General features: G+C 39.0%; 1 protein-coding gene across 5 annotated transcripts in view; it reads left to right on the forward strand.

Annotated features, from left to right (window-relative positions):
* LOC138956335 (neurogenic locus notch homolog protein 1-like) overlaps positions 1–18,567 on the forward strand; it is a 63,452-nt gene that overhangs the window by 21,908 nt on the left and 22,977 nt on the right. The window contains exons 12-29 of one of the 5 annotated variants that reach the window (XM_070327720.1): positions 4,811–4,952; positions 5,484–5,594; positions 7,723–7,759; positions 8,540–8,653; positions 9,529–9,642; positions 9,885–9,998; positions 10,646–10,759; positions 11,042–11,155; positions 11,707–11,820; positions 13,242–13,355; positions 13,637–13,750; positions 14,302–14,415; positions 15,380–15,493; positions 15,682–15,795; positions 16,347–16,460; positions 17,425–17,538; positions 17,727–17,840; positions 18,343–18,456. In XM_070327720.1, coding sequence (XP_070183821.1) covers positions 4,811–4,952; positions 5,484–5,594; positions 7,723–7,759; positions 8,540–8,653; positions 9,529–9,642; positions 9,885–9,998; positions 10,646–10,759; positions 11,042–11,155; positions 11,707–11,820; positions 13,242–13,355; positions 13,637–13,750; positions 14,302–14,415; positions 15,380–15,493; positions 15,682–15,795; positions 16,347–16,460; positions 17,425–17,538; positions 17,727–17,840; positions 18,343–18,456 — 2,000 coding nt within the window. The remainder of the gene's footprint in view (positions 1–4,810; positions 4,953–5,483; positions 5,595–7,722; positions 7,760–8,539; positions 8,654–9,528; positions 9,643–9,884; positions 9,999–10,645; positions 10,760–11,041; positions 11,156–11,706; positions 11,821–13,241; positions 13,356–13,636; positions 13,751–14,301; positions 14,416–15,379; positions 15,494–15,681; positions 15,796–16,346; positions 16,461–17,424; positions 17,539–17,726; positions 17,841–18,342; positions 18,457–18,567) is intronic. The other 4 variants (XM_070327724.1, XM_070327721.1, XM_070327723.1 and 1 more) reach the window with 4 other exon arrangements.

Below are 18,567 nucleotides of genomic sequence, written 5' to 3' on the forward strand. Positions count from 1 at the left end.
ACAATCTGTGTCAATACCAACAAGTCGCGTAAGGCGAAATTACTACATTTAGTCAAGCTGTTGAACTCACAAAATGAAACTGAACGCACTGCATTTTTACATAATGACCGTAGTCCGCCGCTCGTGCAAAACGCAGTGAAACTGACGAGCCTGTTTAGCGCGGTAGTGGTTTCGCTGTGCTGCATAGCACGCTTTTCTGTACCTCTCTTCGTTTTAACTTTCTGAGCGTGTTTTTAATCCAAACATATCATATCTATATGTTTTTGGAATCAGGAACCGACAAGAAATAAGATGAAATTGTTTTTAAATCGAGTTCGGAAATTTAATTTTGATCATAATTTGTATATTTTTAATTTTCAGAGCTTGTTTTTAATCCGAATATAACATATTTATATGTTTTTGGGATCAGAACATGATGAAAAATAAGATAAACGTAAATTTGGATCGTTTTATAAAAAACTAAATTTAATTACAATTTTCAGATTTTTAATGACCAAAGCCATTAATTAATTTTTAAGCCACCAAGCTGAAATGCAATACCAAAGTCCGGCCTTTGTCGAAAATTGCTTTGCCAAAATTTCAATCAATTTGATTGAAAAAATGAGGGTGTGACAGTGCCGCCTCAAATTTTACAAAATGCCAGATATGACGTCATCAAAGATATATATCGAAAAAATGAAAAAAACGTCTGGGGATATCATAACCAGGAACTCTCATGAAAAATTTCATAAAGATCGGTCCAGTAGTTTAGTCTGAATCGCTTTACACACACACACACAGACAGACAGACACACACACATACACCATGCACGACCCTCGTCTCGATTCCCCCCCTATGTTAAAACATTTAGTCAAAACTTGATTAAATGTAAAAACGAAAACAAATAAAAAACGAGAACGAAAAACACAAAATATCAAAAAGTAGATGGGCCCCAAGCAAATATATTTAGAGAGAACAACAACATCGAACTAAAGTGTCCCAAAGCGGTTTGATTTCTCAATATAGCTTTAGACAACAACAAAAATAGCACTATTTTCAAATATATATGGAAATGTTTGAATCACCTGTCAGGAGTGTGTGAATTCTGGAGCTAATGTACCGATTGTTGCGGTTCTTACATCATTAAACAGGGGACATGATAACAAATAATGAAGAACAGTTTCAGCAAAATAACCACAAGAACATTATAAGATGTTTGGTGGCTTCGTTGACAGACCATGCTGCAGCTTTTTTGTTGGTCCAAGGGGACCATATCGTCTTTTGTTTCATCTTTATCGACCAAGGCCGAAGGCCGCGGTTGATAAATATGAGACAAAGGCGATATGCTCCCCGAGGACCAACAACAAAATGCTGGTCTGACGACAAGCCACAGAACATCGTTTTTGTCATCATTTTGGTTGTGCAACAAAATGCACAATAACCCACAGGGAGACGAATTTTTAGAATCCAACTCCGGGCCACAAAGCATCCTCACAGTAGCTCGAGATAACACGTCAACCTTGTATGTGACGTCAAACGTAGCTTGTTGACGCTTTTCTTCCAGTCTGAAAATGTACAGAGCTGCGATCATACGTGTGAGTTCAGTAAGTGTTGAGCATATTTCTTTTCTTTTAAGTGTTTATGACTTTTCGTTGTGGATTTTGCGATTACAGAGATAAGTTGCAAATTGACCATGAGTCGCCGCGGTAATTATCAACATTGATTGGGTCTTTGAGAGTGAATGCTTACAATCGTTGTCCTCGGAAACACAAATCCAAAGCCGCGATGGTTCCACACATCAAACAATCAGCCTGATTGGCTTTTACTTTGACAATCCACGTTTCACCTGAAAGCTCAAACCCATTCACCACCTCGATTTATTGCATGGGGAACATGAGATTTATTTCCCAGGTGTTTGTGAATGAAAACTCGTGAAAATGATGACAATCCTGGTTGTTTACCAGGTGACGATTAAACCAAGTCTTAACCTGCAATGCAAAACTTCAGTTTTGTGATTTGGGGAATAATAATATGGTGGAATTGAAGTATCAGAAGCTGCGAAATGTCGCTTGAACAGACCAACAGAATCACATTGTTGTATATTTTCAGGCAACTTTTTCCAGAGACTAGTTGCAGAAGGAATAAAAGATGACTTGTACAAATCTGATTTACACTGGGGAATACATTGCCGTGGACCATTTTATAATAATTATAACATTAATTTGTGACGACGTCTTCGCTCTGTAAGTGGTATAAAGCCAGATTCTGTATACAATTTTTCGTGTGAAGTGCCTTTAACAGCACCAACAATAATTCTAATGGATTCGAGTTGCAGCTTCTCCAGGTCATCTGAAAGCTTCTTTGAACAATTATCCCACACAACATCGCAATAATCAAAATGAGGTAAAATAAAGGATTTATACATTGCTTCTAGGGATCTTCGACTAAGCCTATATTTATAAGATTTTAAACAAGCCACGAGTACTCGACAAGTTGCCACAATAGACTGTATGTGTAAGGCCCATTTACAATTATCTTGAAAAACAACACCTACATGTTTATGACTTGCTTTTTCTATGTGGGCTACATCGCCAAAAACAAGGGGAAATTTCTGTATACATCGTTGACCGGAAAAGGATATTAACTCTGTTGTCGACTGATTAAATTTCACTTTCCATTTAATCGCCCAATTTGCAATCTTACCTAAATCAGAATTAAGTATTTCAGTTCTACGGAAAGGGTCATCGAGGCTTAAATACATGCGATATGCTGGTATCATCTGCAAATAATATAATCACTGATTAAATATTATCAACAATGTCGTTTATATAAACCAACAAGTCGCGTAAGGCGAAAATACAACATGTAGTCAAGTAGCTGTCGAACTCACAGAATGAAACTGAACGCAATGCCATTTTTCAGCAAGACCGTATACTCGTAGCATCGTCAGTCCACCGCTCATGGCAAAGGCAGTGAAATTGACAAGAAGAGCGGGGTAGTAGTTGCGCTAAGAAGGATACCACGCTTTTCTGTACCTCTCTTTGTTTTAACTTTCTGAGCGTGTTTTTAATTCAAACATATCATATCTATATGTTTTTGGAATCAGGAACCGACAAGGAATTAGATGAAAGTGTTTTTAAATTGATTTCGACAATTTAATTTTGATAATAATTTTTATATATTTAATTTTCAGAGCTTGTTTTTAATCCAAATATAACATATTTATATGTTTTTGGAATCAGAAAATGATGGAAAATAAGATGAACGTAAATTTGGATCGTTTTATAAAATTTTTTTTTTTTACAATTTTCAGATTTTTAATGACCAAAGTCATTAATTAATTTTTAAGCCACCAAGCTGAAATGCAATACCGAAGTCCGGGCTTCGTCGAAGATTACTTGACCAAAATTTCAATCAATTTGGTTGAAAAATGAGGGCGTGACAGAGCCGCCTCAACTTTCACGAAAAGCCGGATATGACGTCATCAAAGACATTTATCAAAAAACTGAAAAAAACGTTCGGGGATTTCATACCCAGGAACTCTCATGTCAAATTTCATAAAGATCGGTCCAGTAGTTTAGTCTGAATCGCTCTACACACACACACACACACACACACACGCACAGACACACACACGTACATACACAACGACCCTCGTCTCGATTCCCCCCTCGATGTTAAAACATTTAGTCATAACTTGACTAAATGTAAAAAGAGGAGAGGTCCAAGTACTTACCCTTGGGGAACACCCGCAGAAACCGGCAAAAACTGTGACTTACAACCTTTTACCACAACAGCTCGTTTTCTTTCCCTCAAATAATTCTCAGACCAAAAATATAACTGTCCCCTTATGCCAATAGCGTGTAACTTTTTCATCAAACCCTTGTGCCAAACTCTGTCGAAAGCTTTTGACACGTCAAAGAAAATCGCCTGTGATTTTATCTTATCATCAAAAGCTTTGCATATATCATTATACAAACAAATGAGTTGATAAACAGATGAATCACATGGAATAAAACCGGACTGAACTGGTGTCAACAGGCTATACTCCTTCAAATAAGCAAACACGTGACATTGTACACACCTTTCCATAACTTTACCTACACAGCTAAGAAGTGATATTGGTCAGTAATTTGAACATAATTCCTTTTCACCTTTTTTATATATCGGAATGACATTAGCTATCTTCCATATTGCAGGAACTGTGGCTTCTTCGAGAGATCTGTTGAATAATGCCGTGAGTGGCATCGCAATAATATTTGCACATGCAGCCAGAACTCTATTTGAAACAGAATCAGTACTTGAGGCTTTGCGTACATCTAGATGCGTTTGAGGCCGTTTATCGTAAAACCAATAATATGACTGAAAAGGCCGTTTATTCCCCTAACTTATTCAGAAAACAGATTGAGTTTACATGACGTAGTGTCGATACAGTGGAACCTACAACGCAGACAACCCCCAGAATCAAATTCGCAAAATCGAGGTTCCCGCGTTAAAATTTAAAAAAAATCACAACTAAACCGAAACATGTTTAGCATGTCATTAGACAGAACAATTACATCTGCATTCACATCAGTCAGTTTTGTTCACATATCTTGTCTAACAATGACATGATGGCATGCTGAATGGTGTAGGTATCATTCCTCTAAGAAGCCGTAAAAAGCCGTTTTAAAAAAATTATCAAGAAATGTAGGTTAGTTTTTTTTTTCTTCGAATTTTGGAACGTTTAAGCAGTCTACCTGACACACACCCACAGAAACACAAACACACACACACCTGAACGCACGTGCACACACGGGCTTCCAATCACAATCTAGACATTATTTTCAGCGAAGGTGAAATGTGCCTCTTGAATCCGATTACCCCAAGCGAAATACCGGATGTGACGTCACAAATGCCGGGACAAATCTATGAAGCAGACGAGCAGTGTCGGCGGATTTATGGTCCAGATTCCTCTGTTGCTCCCTGTCAAGTAAGAAATGGAAAGTATATCTCTGTTATACCATATTGACATAAATCTGTTTGTTTAAAAAGCTATACATGATCTACCGTGTATGTGCAAAAAAAAGACAGGACTCATCGTTTTACTTTTAGCTACGTTTTCGCTAAATGTGTTCCGGTAAACCGGGAATTCTAGACGAAGTATGTGTGTTTGTGCGCGTGTGTGTCCCTGGAGCGATTCGTTGAAAACGACTGGAGATTTATTCATCAGATGGTATCGCCATTTGTTGGTCCTCATGTTTTGGAGAAGTATTCGTGATAACGTCATATCCGTTCTCTAGAAAAACAAGTTATGGCTGCATTGTGACTACCGTCTGTATTAATCAAAATTTGGTCAAGCATTCTTTGATCCGGTCTGTATGACACATTTTAGCATAAAACGAAGTTTAAAAGTACATAATACTACTAAAAGGTCAATTTTTGTTTTGAAATACTACTTTTACATGCGCCATAAGTATGCTCACAATGGGTTTTTTCTTCTACTTTTACATTTTTTTTATAGAGCCTTATGGATGGACTGAAGGATGTGTGTACAAAAATGTTTTGCTTTATTGGAGACCGCAAATGTAAACGCCAGAAAGCAGCAAGAGGGACAACTTGTGGTGTCGACAAGGTCATTATACCGACAGTTTTGAAAGTTGACAGTTAGTCACTCTGAATTGATGTGTTCCTCGTTTGAACACTCTTTCTGTTACCAGTTTTGAACACAGTTTGAAATGGCATACAACTCTACTAGCAAAAGCAAGCACATGTTGTTCACTAGTGTCTAAATGAACACTAGTGTTTACCACGTGCTACCTTTTTTTTCTGCTGTACAACACTTTGTTCAAAACTGATCTTAGAAAGGGTGTTCACGGGTGAATCACTTAAGTTAGGGTCAAAGCACAGTCTTTAATGTGAACTCACTTAGGCTAAATGACAAACGACAGCGACTGAACAAATCAAGACTTCTCTTCTTGACCCTGTATTCCACAGTGACATCTCTGACGCCAGAAGAGAAAAAAAGGCAAAGAAGACGTCATAATGCGAAGCTTGATTTCACACAAAACATCGTGTGACTTCTCCCAGGAACTGACCGAGATTATGGAAAAAGAAGTCTGTCTCGGTGGTTTTGACTTATCAGCAGAAGAGAATGAACCGTGAGGTCACCGCCAGGCTGTGCATGCATCGGTGTCGGGTGTCATTAATATCACCAGCTCAGATCCTGCAGGCTTTATACATAAGAAAAGAACAACCCTCCACCTAGACATCCTGGATGCTTTCAGTGCAGAGGCATGTTTTTTTTTTTAATGGGTAATCTTGAACTTTAGCGTGTTAAACTCATAGCTGAGAATCCAGTAGCATTCTGTACTTAATTTTAATACAAGTCCCTGTTTAAATCAAGCCAAAGAACATTTGTCGTGAAATCAATTGACGGATTGAGCTCCAAACTTAAGCATAATTAATTAATTTGGTTGTTTGATTGACGAAAATGGCGTACGTTGTCAACACGATAGTGTTGTTTCCCTTGTCCGCTCATACGCATAATTCCTTCTTTGACGCATGTAAACGAAATGCATTCGTACAGTTCATCGGAGTTCATTCCGTGACTTCAAATGGATCTAAAATGACTTCTTATGATTACATGTGCAGGTTCTGCAAATTTGGAGGCTTAAATGCCTCTGAATTGTGAGCTCTGAATTCTGAGCTATGAATTTAACACGCTGAAGTTCAAGATTACCTTTTAATGAATACATGTCGCGGATTTCTACCAGTATCCGACAAGAAAATAATAAACGAAAGCAACCTGGCTGTTGAATTGTGGCATGTGACCAGATTAGGTTGCGAGTTCGACCCTGGGTCAGGGCGTTAGCAATTTTCTCCCCCCTTTCCTAACCTTGGTGGTGGGTTCAAGTGCTAGTCTTTCGGATGAGACGAAAAATCGAGGTCCCTTCGTGTACACTACATTGGGGTGTGCACGTTAAAGATCCCACGATTGACAAAAGGGTCTTTCCTGGCAAAATTGTATAAGCATAGATAAAAATGTCCACCAAAATACCCGTGTGACTTGGAATAATAGGCCGTGACAAGTAGGATATGCGCCGAAATGGCTGCGATCTGCTGGCCGATGTGAATGCGTGATGTATTGTGTAAAAAAATTCCATCTCACACGGCATAAATAAATCCCTGCGCCTTGAATATGTGCGCGATATAAATTGCATAAAATAAAAATAAAAAATAAATCCCTGCGCTTAGAACTGTACCCACGGAATAAGCGCGATATAAGCCTCATATTGATTGATTGATTGATTGATTGATTAAGGGATGATCTATCCAATGTAAAAGCCTGGCCAGATCGGAGATGAGGATTCGAACTGTTTACAGACAGACGATTATTCAAACATGTTTTTACAGACCGTTAACACGGGAAGGGCTGCTCCTTCACACTGTATTTTGACAAATCAATGTTGTGGACTTGGACCTGACGTAAGTTTTATAGATACTAGGCGGCAACATTTTGACGGTTTAAATTCAATAGAAAAAGCTAACTTGCCCTTTTGAATCAGAGTATTCTAAAATCATTGTACTTTTATCGTTGACCGTGGTGATTTGGTTTTATTTAGAGTTTCACACGGGATATTTACATCTGCGTTTCTTAACCTGTAGAATGTGCCTTTCCTCCTAATCCCCAGCTAGCACTTTCTTGCGAATTAGAACGTCTCAAGTACTAACTAACAAGATATATGTGTTCCTTTTTTCAGTGGTGTATCAGCGGCGAGTGTGTACTCAAGAATCAAAGTATGTTTATGCGTGTGTGTTTGTGTGTGTTTGTGTGTGTGTGTGTGTGTGTGTGTGTGTGTGTGTGTGCTTAAGTCCGTGTGAGTGCGTGCGTGCATGCGTGTGTGTGTGTGTGTGTGTGTGTGTGTGTGTGTGTGTGTGTGTGTGTTGTATGTGCGCCTGTGTGTATGAGTGTGTGTATGCGTGCGTGTGTGCCTGCGTATGTTTTTGTGGTTTAATTGTGTGTGTGTGTGTGTGTGTGTGTGTGTGTGTGTGTGTGTGTGTGTGTGTGTGTGTTTGTGTGTATGTTGTACGAGCTATAACTGTGTGCTTATGTGTGTGTTTGTGTGTGATTTTGTGTTGTGTGCAAAGGGCAATAAGAGCAATTGACACCCTTTTACATTAAACCTAAAGCAATAGAGGAAACCTGTTTCAAACGAACTTACAGAGAAAACATATTTGAATCGGTATGATGGTTAGTACATTGTAAATGATAACACACCTTATTTAGAACTGGTATTTTCGTTTAGTTAGACCTAATAGTAGAATTTTTTTTTTTTAAACTGGGACAGATTTATAGCAAGTTAATACAGTTGATCCTTTTATATTTAGTATGATCTTTACCACACACAAAAAAAGAGATCAGTTTAGAATTTCCACGGTTTAACGAAGTTTCGGTTCCATGATGCAAGTAGATTTATTGACTCAAAACATTCTGTTGTTTACAAACTGGACCAACACAGTTTTATATGCAGACTGTGACGTACTGGCTTCAAATCTCAAAGTTTTTTTTTCTTGAAGGTATCAACGAGTGTGCCAGTAACCCGTGCCTGAACAGTGGAACCTGTATCGATGAGATCGTATACTTCTCCTGTACCTGTCCTGAAGGTTACACTGGAACCCGCTGTGAAACAAGTTAGTAAAAATTGTACGCATTTCTCATTTTGCCATGTGAAGACATACTAAGATTGTCGCAAGGATTTCTTTTCTTTTTGCAAATTTGCCGAAACGGCCATACAAGTTCCGGCAATTTCCAGAAGTTTTAGGCAATACTTGGCATAACTGTGCCCCTCATCTCACTATTTGAAAAATCTCCGTTGAAATGACGGCAACGTTTTGGACGGTTTAAAATATATATTATTTTTGTTTGGTCGCAAAACAAACTCCTTACAAGTAAACAATGTCACTCTCCAGTCGATACCCCTCCCCCCCCCCCCCCCAAAAAAAAGGTACCTACAAAAAACTAATTGATTTATTGATCCTAAGTGAGAGGGTGCTTGAAATGTCGAGCTACGTAGAAAAGAAGTCACAGGACATCAGCTGTACAGGCAAAATATGTCTCATAAAAAGTGTGCAAAGCATCTTCTTCAAAACATGAAAGGGTATTCAGGAGCTGTGCACCGAACGAGGGATATTATGGTTCTTGTTATGAAAACTGTAAGTATAAGCTTTTAAAAGCAAATAGCAGCGTGTCTCGATTACATGCTGGGACATGAACAACAATTGGTACCCCCTCTGCTTCTTTCTCTCTGTAAACTGGAAGGGGTGTTTATTTTTTGGAAAACACCCAGCAACCAAACAAATAACCTCCCAGCAACCGACCTGAATCCTCGATAGCTCATGGGTTGAGAAGCTACACTTTGTAGATACTACTTTCACTCGCTGAAGCTCGTATTTTTCATGATTCGCTAACCTCGACAATTATTTGTAATATTCACTGAGACTCGGCATGTAACCTATACATAATCGGCAACACTGATTGTGAGCGTTGTGGCTTGGATGTGTTTCAGACATCAACGACTGTGCCAGTAACCCGTGTCTCAACAGTGGTACATGTCGGGACGGAATTGGAAACTACAGCTGTACCTGTCCCTCAGGATACACTGGCAACCGCTGTCAGATCAGTAAGTTGCGAATTTTAATAATTAAGCCGTCAACCAGCCAAGAAAATTATGCATACCCCAAGCAAAGGACCCCCCCCCCACCCCCCCCCTGGTTGATCCTGCTTTATCCTTACTGTGGTATAAGGATAAAGGAGTAGGATACTTCGATCGACCGGCGCTTTGATACAATAGAAACAAGTACGTACATTAGGTTAACTCAACACTGAGCAAGTTTCTATTTCTGTGTCTTGGTCTCGTTGTAGATGTGAACGACTGTGCCAGTAACCCGTGTCTCAACAATGGTACATGTCGGAACGGGATTGGAAACTACAGCTGTACCTGTCCCTCGGGATACACTGGCAACCGCTGTCAGATCGGTGAGTACCTACTTTGAATACTATTAACAAATGAAATACAAGGAACTTAGTCGATACAGTCATATCGACAGGGGGCCGACAAATGGTTTAAATGTGAAATGTGTGTATATGGGTGTGGGTCTGAAACAAACAAACAAACAAACCATGTGAACTCCCCCGGGCCGCAGGCCTTCGATGTAGTGATTGAAAAAAAAGGATGTTCTCTCAAATGGTTCAATTCTCATTTGGTCTGATTCTCAAATGGTACCGGTATACTTCCCCCCCTCCCCCCTCTGGTAGGGAGGCCCATTGTCTCGAATAACTTGTCTATTCCACAAAAAGTTTATTACCATTTGAGTGCATGATGTGACCATTCAGAATGTTCTTTTTGTGAGGTCAGTACCCTTCTTAGTTTTCACCCTGTTTTTAGATTATTCGGGTGATGTGACTGACAGGCATAATCAAATTGAAGCGATCAAGAACTGTGGTTATTCACAATATTAGTCGTGAAATTGCTTTCAATTTTATTTTGGTAGAAATTAGCTCGTAATTAAACCGTTATTTAAAATCTACTTACTGTTAAAAATAAGCTATTGGATATTAACTAAAACCAGCACTGAGCTGAGCTAATGACAGATTATGAGTGTTGTGTCTTGATTTTATTTCAGATATCAACGACTGTGCCAGTAACCCGTGTTTCAACAGTGGTACATGTCGGGACGGGATTGGAAACTACAGCTGTACCTGTCCCTCAGGATACACTGGGAACCGCTGTCAGACGGGTGAACGTTTTGGAATTCATCCACAAACAATACAGACCTGATTTGTTACTCCATGTTGATGTCTGCTTGTTTGATATAAATGTCACAATGTAAAGTGATAGCAAATACATATATGTTTATTTTGTTAGTTTAGAAATCATATCTTTCGCGTTACCCAATATTTATCCCACCACCGAACTGTGTGTAGACATTTTTGTTTAAACTCATGCATCCCTCTCTGTGGAAATCGGCAATACTGGGCTAATGACAGGTTGTGATTTTTATGTCTTGATTTTCATTCAGATATCGATGAGTGTGCCACTAATCCGTGTCTGAACGGTGGTTTATGTCGGGACGGAACTGGAAACTACAGCTGTATCTGCGGTTTGGGATATACTGGGAATCGCTGTCAGATCCGTGAGTGTCAATGTTGTTAAATTTTGTAATAAGTAACGTAAGGTGAAAACAATTAACGTTCAGGTTTTTCTTGGAAGGACTCCAAAAAAAGAAAGACCCGTTGTTGACAGATTTAGTTACAGACAAAACGAAACATTGACTGCATGGTACATCGACGTAGTGGTCTTTTTTGACTGTCATACAGAGAACTATGAGATAAAACAAAACAAAAGGATGATCGGTAATTTCTTTAACTTCCTGATGCCATTTTGATATAAACGTTCCACTAACTAACGTTTCTTTGGTCGTAGACCCTATATATTTGAATCTTGATTTTTGATCTTCAGAGGAGAATACCCGTTAAAGTGTTTCAAATAGTGTTTGTCGTTCTTGGCAAAAAAAGACAATGCGAAATTAGCAATTCACTCTTCGCTAAACCCTTACGATGTACGATTTATTTATTAGCTGTGAATAACCCTTATCTACAAATAATAAAATACACTGTAGAAATAAGGCAGATGCGGATGTATTGACAGATTGTTAGTTTTGTGTCTTAATTGGTTGTGTTTCAGTCACCAACAACTGTGCCAGTAACCCGTGTCTCAACAGTGGTACCTGTCGGAACGGGATTGGAAACTACAGCTGTACCTGTCCCTCAGGATACACTGGGAACCGCTGTCAGACGGGTGAACGCTTTGGAATTAATCCACAAACAATGCGGACTTAAATGTTTACTCCATGTTGATGTCTGCTTGTTTGATATATATGTCACAATAATAATAATAATTAATAATAATAATTCTCTTTATTTATATAGCGCCTTATCCGAAGTTCAAAGCGCTTTTATGCCGTGTGAGATGGAATTTTTTACACAATATATCACGCATTCACATCGACCAGCAAACCTCAAGCCTGTTAGGCGAATGTTCACCTTTCGCGGCCTTTATTCCAAGTCACACGGGTATTTGATGGACATTTTTATCTCTACCTATACAATTTTGCCAGGAAAGACCCTTTTGTCAATCGTGGGATCTTTAACGTGCACACCCCAATATAGTGTACACGAAGGGACCACGGTTTTTCGTCTCATCCGAAAGACTAGCACTTGAACCCACCATCTAGGTTAGGAAAGGGGGAAGAAAATAGCGGCCCGACCCAGGGTCGAACACGCAACCTCTCGATTCCGAGCGCAAGTGCGTTACCACTCGGCCACTCAGTCCACAATGTAAAGTGATAGCAAATATATATATATATATATTTCACTTAAAATGTCAAGGTCACAGCGGGTTCATGTTGGGGTCAACACGCGGAAACTTATCATTTCTCCAAGATTGTTTTGATCAAGAGAATTAGAACTGTACACACGTCCTGGTATGATGGCCTCAAGAGAAGACCCTAGTCTGACTGACTCTCCTACAATTGTTTACATCACAGTTGACTGTCATACATATATCTATGAGATAAAAATGATATAAACGTTCCTTTTCTTCTTCTTCTTCTTCTTCTTCTGCGTTCGTGGGCTGAAACTCCCACGTACACTCGTGTTTTTTTTGCACGAGTGGAATTTTACGTGTATGACCGTTTTTTACCCGGCCATTTAGGCAGCCATACGCCGTTTTCGGAGGAAGCATGCTGGGTATTTTCGTGTTTCTATAACCCACCGAACTTTGACATGGATTACATGATCTTTTTTGTGCGCACTTGGTCTTGTGCTTGCGTGTACACACGGGGGTGTTCGGACACCGAGGAGAGTCTGCACACAAAGTTGACTCTGAGAAATAAATCTCTCGCCGAACGTGGGGACGATAAACGTTCCAATAAGTAAAGTTTCTTTGCCCATTGACTCTTGCAATTTGAATCTTGATTTTTGAACTTTAGAAGAATATCTTTGGAAGTTTTTGAAACAGTGTTTGTCTTTTGTGGCAAAAAAAAACAACAACAATAAGAAATTAACCATTCTCATTTCGCCAAACGCATACGATTTTTGATGAACTCATGTGCTGTAAATCACCCTTATCTACAAATAATAAAATACACTGTAGAAATAAGGCAGATGCGGATGTATTGACAGATTGTTAGTTTTGTGTCTTAATTGGTTGTGTTTCAGTCACCAACAACTGTGCCAGTAACCCGTGTCTCAACAGTGGTACCTGTCGGAACGGGATTGGAAACTACAGCTGTACCTGTCCCTCAGGATACACTGGGAACCGCTGTCAGACGGGTGAACGTTTTGGAATTCATCCACAAACAATACAGACCTGATTTGTTACTCCATGTTGATATCTGCTTGTTTGATATATATGTCACAATGTAAAGTGATAGCAAATACATATATGTTTATTATGTTAGTTTAGAAATCATATCTTTCGCGTTACCCAATATTTATCCCACCACCGAACTATGTGTAGACATTTTTTTTAAACTCATGCATCCCTCTCTGTGGAAATCGGCAATACTGGGCTAATGACAGGTTGTGATTTTTATGTCTTGATTTTCATTCAGATATCGATGAGTGTGCCACTAATCCGTGTCTGAACGGTGGTTTATGTCGGGACGGAACTGGAAACTACAGCTGTATCTGTGGGTTGGGATATACTGGGAATCGCTGTCAGATCCGTGAGTGTCAATATTGTTAAATTTTGTAATAAGCAACGTAAGGTGAAAACAATTAACGTTCAGGTTTTTCTTGGAAGGACTCCAAAAAAAGAAAGACCCGTTGTTGACAGATTTAGTTACAGACAAAACGAAACATTGACTTCATGGTACATCGACGTAGTGGTCCTTTTTGACTGTCATACAGAGAACTATGAGATAAAACAAAACAAAAGGATGATCGGTAATTTCTTTAACTTCCTGATGCCATTTTGATATAAACGTTCCAATAACTAACGTTTCTTTGGTCGTAGACCCTATATATTTGAAACTTGATTTTTGATCTTCAGAGAAGAATACCCGTTAAAGTGTTTCAAATAGGGTTTGTCGTTCTTGGCAAAAAAAGACAATACGAAATTAGCAATTCACTCTTCGCTAAACCCTTACGATGTACGATTTATTTATTAGCTGTGAATAACCATTATCTGCAAATAATAAAATACACTGTAGAAATAAGGCAGATGCGGATGTATTGACAGAGTGTTAGTTTTGTGTCTTAATTGGTTGTGTTTCAGTCACCAACAACTGTGCCAGTAACCCGTGTCTCAACAGTGGTACCTGTCGGAACGGGATTGGAAACTACAGCTGTACCTGTCCCTCAGGATACACTGGGAACCGCTGTCAGACGGGTGAACGCTTTGGAATTAATCCACAAACAATGCGGACTTAAATGTTTACTCCATGTTGATGTCTGCTTGTTTGATATATGTCACAATGTAAAGTGATAGCAAATATATATATATATATATTTCACTTAAAATGTCAAGGTCACAGCGTGTTCATGTTGGGGTCAACACGAGGAAACTTATCATTTCTCCTAGATTGTTTTGATCAAGAGAATTAGAACTGTACACACGTCCTGGTATGATGGCCTCAAGACAAGACCCTAGTCTGACTGACTCTCCTACAATTGTTTACATCACAGTTGACTGTCATACATATATCTATGAGATAAAAATGATATAAACGTTCCTTTTCTTCTTATTCTTCTTCTTCTTCTGCGTTCGTGGGCTGAAACTCCCACGTACACTCGTGTTTTTTTTTGCACGAGTGGAATTTTACGTGTATGACCGTTTTTTACCCCGCCATTTAGGCAGCCATACGCCGTTATCGGAGGAAGCATGCTGGGTATTTTCGTGTTTCTTTAACCCACCGAACTCTGACATGGATTACAGGATCTTTTTCGTGCGTACTTGGTCTTGTGCTTGCGTGTACACACGGGGGTGTTCGGACACCAAGAAGAGTCTGCACACAAAGTTGACTCTGAGAAATAAATCTCTCGCCGAACGTGGGGACGATAAACGTTCCAATAAGTAACGTTTCTTTGCCCATTGACTCTTGCAATTTGAATCTTGATTTTTGAACTTTAAAAGAATATCTTTTGAAGTTTTTGAAATAGTGTTTGTCTTTTGTGGCAAAAAAACAACAACAATAAGAAATTAACCATTCTCATTTCGCCAAACGCATACGATTTTCGATGAACTCATGAGCTGTAAATCACCCTTATCTACAAATAATAAAATACACTGTAGAAATAAGGCAGATGCGGATGTATTGACAGATTGTTCGTTTTGTATCTTGGATGTGTTTCAGTCACCAACAACTGTGCCAGTAACCCGTGTCTCAACCGTGCTACCTGTTGGAACGGGATTGGAAACTACAGCTGTTCCTGTCCCTCAGGATACACTGGCAACCGCTGTCAGATCGGTGAATGCTTTTGGAATTACTCCACAAACAATACAGAATTAAATTTTAACTCAATGTTGATGTCTGCTTGTTTGATACATATGTCAGAATGTAAAGTGATAGCAAATACAATGTATATATATATATTTCATTTTGGCAACACAGGGCTAATGACAGGTTGTGATTATTATGTCTTGATTTTATTTCAGATATCGATAAGTGTGCCACTAATCCGTGTTTGAACGGTGGTTTATGTCGGGACGGAACTGGAAACTACAGCTGTATCTGCGGTTTGGGATATACTGGGAATCGCTGTCAGATCCGTGATTGTCAATGTTGTTAAATTTTGTAATAAGCAACGTAAGGTGAAAACAATTAACGTTCAGGTTTTTCTTGGAAGGACTCCAAAAAAAGAAAGACCCGTTGTTGACAGATTTAGTTACAGACAAAACGAAACATTGACTTCATGGTACATCGACGTAGTGGTCTTTTTTGACTGTCATACAGAGAACTATGAGATAAAACAAAACAAAAGGATGATCGGTAATTTCTTTAACTTCCTGATGCCATTTTGATATAAACGTTCCAATAACTAACGTTTCTTTGGTCGTAGACCCTATATATTTGAATCTTGATTTTTGATCTTCAGAGGAGAATACCCGTTGAAGTGTTTCAAATAGGGTTTGTCGTTCTTGGCAAAAAAAGACAATACGAAATTAGCAATTCACTCTTCGCTAAACCCTTACGATGTACGATTTATTTATTAGCTGTGAATAACCATTATCTGCAAATAATAAAATACACTGTAGAAATAAGGCAGATGCGGATGTATTGACAGATTGTTAGTTTTGTGTCTTAATTGGTTGTGTTTCAGTCACCAACAACTGTGCCAGTAACCCGTGTCTCAACAGTGGTACCTGTCGGAACGGGATTGGAAACTACAGCTGTACCTGTCCCTCAGGATACACTGGGAACCGCTGTCAGACGGGTGAACGCTTTGGAATTAATCCACAAACAATGCGGACTTAAATGTTTACTCCATGTTGATGTCTGCTTGTTTGATATATATATATGTCACAATGTAAAGTGATAGCAAATATATATATATATATATATTTCACTTAAAATGTCAAGTTCACAGCGTGTTCATGTTGGGGTCAACACGGGGAAACTTATCATTTCTCCAAGATTGTTTTGATCAAGAGAATTAGAACTGTACACACGTCCTGGTATGATGGCCTCAAGACAAGACCCTAGTCTGACTGACTCTCCTACAATTGTTTACATCACAGTTGACTGTCATACATATATCTATGAGATAAAAATGATATAAACGTTCCTTTTCTTCTTCTTCTTCTTCTGCGTTCGTGGGCTGAAACTCCCACGTACACTCGTGGTTTTTTTTGCACGAGTGGAATTTTACGTGTATGACCGTTTTTTACCCCGCCATTTAGGCAGCCATACGCCGTTTTCGGAGGAAGCATGCTGGGTATTTTCGTGTTTCTATAACCCACCGAACTCTGACATGGATTACAGGATCTTTTTCGTGCGTACTTGGTCTTGTGCTTGCGTGTACACACGGGGGTGTTCGGACACCGAGGAGAGTCTGCACACAAAGTTGACTCTGAGAAATAAATCTCTCGCCGAAAGTGGGGACGATAAACGTTCCAATAAGTAAAGTTTCTTTGCCCATTGACTCTTGCAATTTGAATCTTGATTTTTGAACTTTAGAGGAATATCTTTTAAAGTTTTTGAAATAGTGTTTGTCTTTTGTGGCAAAAAAAACAACAATAAGAAAATAACCATTCTCTATTTGCCAAACGCATACGATTTTCGATGAACTCATGAGCTGTAAATCACCCTTATCTATAAATAATAAAATACACTGTAGACATACGGCAGATGCGGATGTATTGACAGATTGTTAGTTTTGTATCTTGGATGTGTTTCAGTCACCAACAACTGTGCCAGTAACCCGTGTCTCAACAGTGGTACCTGTCGGAACGGGATTGGAAACTACAGCTGCACCTGTCCCTCAGGATACACTGGCAACCGCTGTCAGATCGGTGAATGCTTTTGGAATTACTCCACAAACAATACAGAATTAAATTTTAACTCAATGTTGATGTCTGCTTGTTTGATACATATGTCAGAATGTCAAGTGATAGCAAATACAATGTATATATATATATTTCATTTTGGCAACACAGGGCTAATGACAGGTTGTGATTTGTATGTCTTGATTTTATTTCAGATATCGATGAGTGTGCCACTAATCCGTGTTTGAACGGTGGTTTATGTCGGGACGGAACTGGAAACTACAGCTGTATCTGCGGTTTGGGATATACTGGGAATCTCTGTCAGATCCGTAAGTACCGATTTTATTAAATTTAGTAATAACCAGCGTTAGATGAAAACAATTAACGTTCAGGTTTTTCTTGGAAGGACTCAAAACAAAAAGAAAGACCAGTTGTTAACAGATTTAGTTACAGACAAAACGAAACATTGACTGCATGGTACATCGACGTAGTGGTCTCAGTTGAATGTCATACAGAGAACTATTCAATCAAAACCAATAGATGCTCAGTAATGCGTTGACTACTCGATGCCATCATGATATAAATGTTCCAATAACTAAAGTTTCTTTGTCGGTTGACTTGATATTTGAATCTTGATTTGTGACCTTCAGAGGAATACCTGTTAAAGTGTTTCAACTAGTGTTTGTTGTTCGTGGCAAAAAAAGACGATGCGAAATTAGCGGTTTCACTCTTCGCCAAACCCTTACAATGTTCGACGAATTGATGAGCTGTGAATAACGATGATTAAGTAATGTTGTAGTTAAGTAGTTGTGTGTCTTGGATGTGTTTCAGTCACCAACAACTGTGCCAGTAACCCATGTCTCAACAGTGGTACCTGTCGGAACGGGATTGGAAACTACAGCTGTTCCTGTCCCTCAGGATACACTGGGAACCGCTGTCAGACGGGTGAACGCTTTGGAATTAATATACAAACAATGCGGACTTGAATGTTTACTCCATGTTGATGTCTGCTTGTTTGATATATATGTCACAATGTAAAGTAATAGCAAATATATA

The sequence above is a fragment of the Littorina saxatilis genome, unplaced genomic scaffold (assembly GCF_037325665.1).
Source record: "Littorina saxatilis isolate snail1 unplaced genomic scaffold, US_GU_Lsax_2.0 scaffold_554, whole genome shotgun sequence".
Classification (NCBI taxonomy): Eukaryota; Metazoa; Mollusca; class Gastropoda; order Littorinimorpha; family Littorinidae; genus Littorina; species Littorina saxatilis.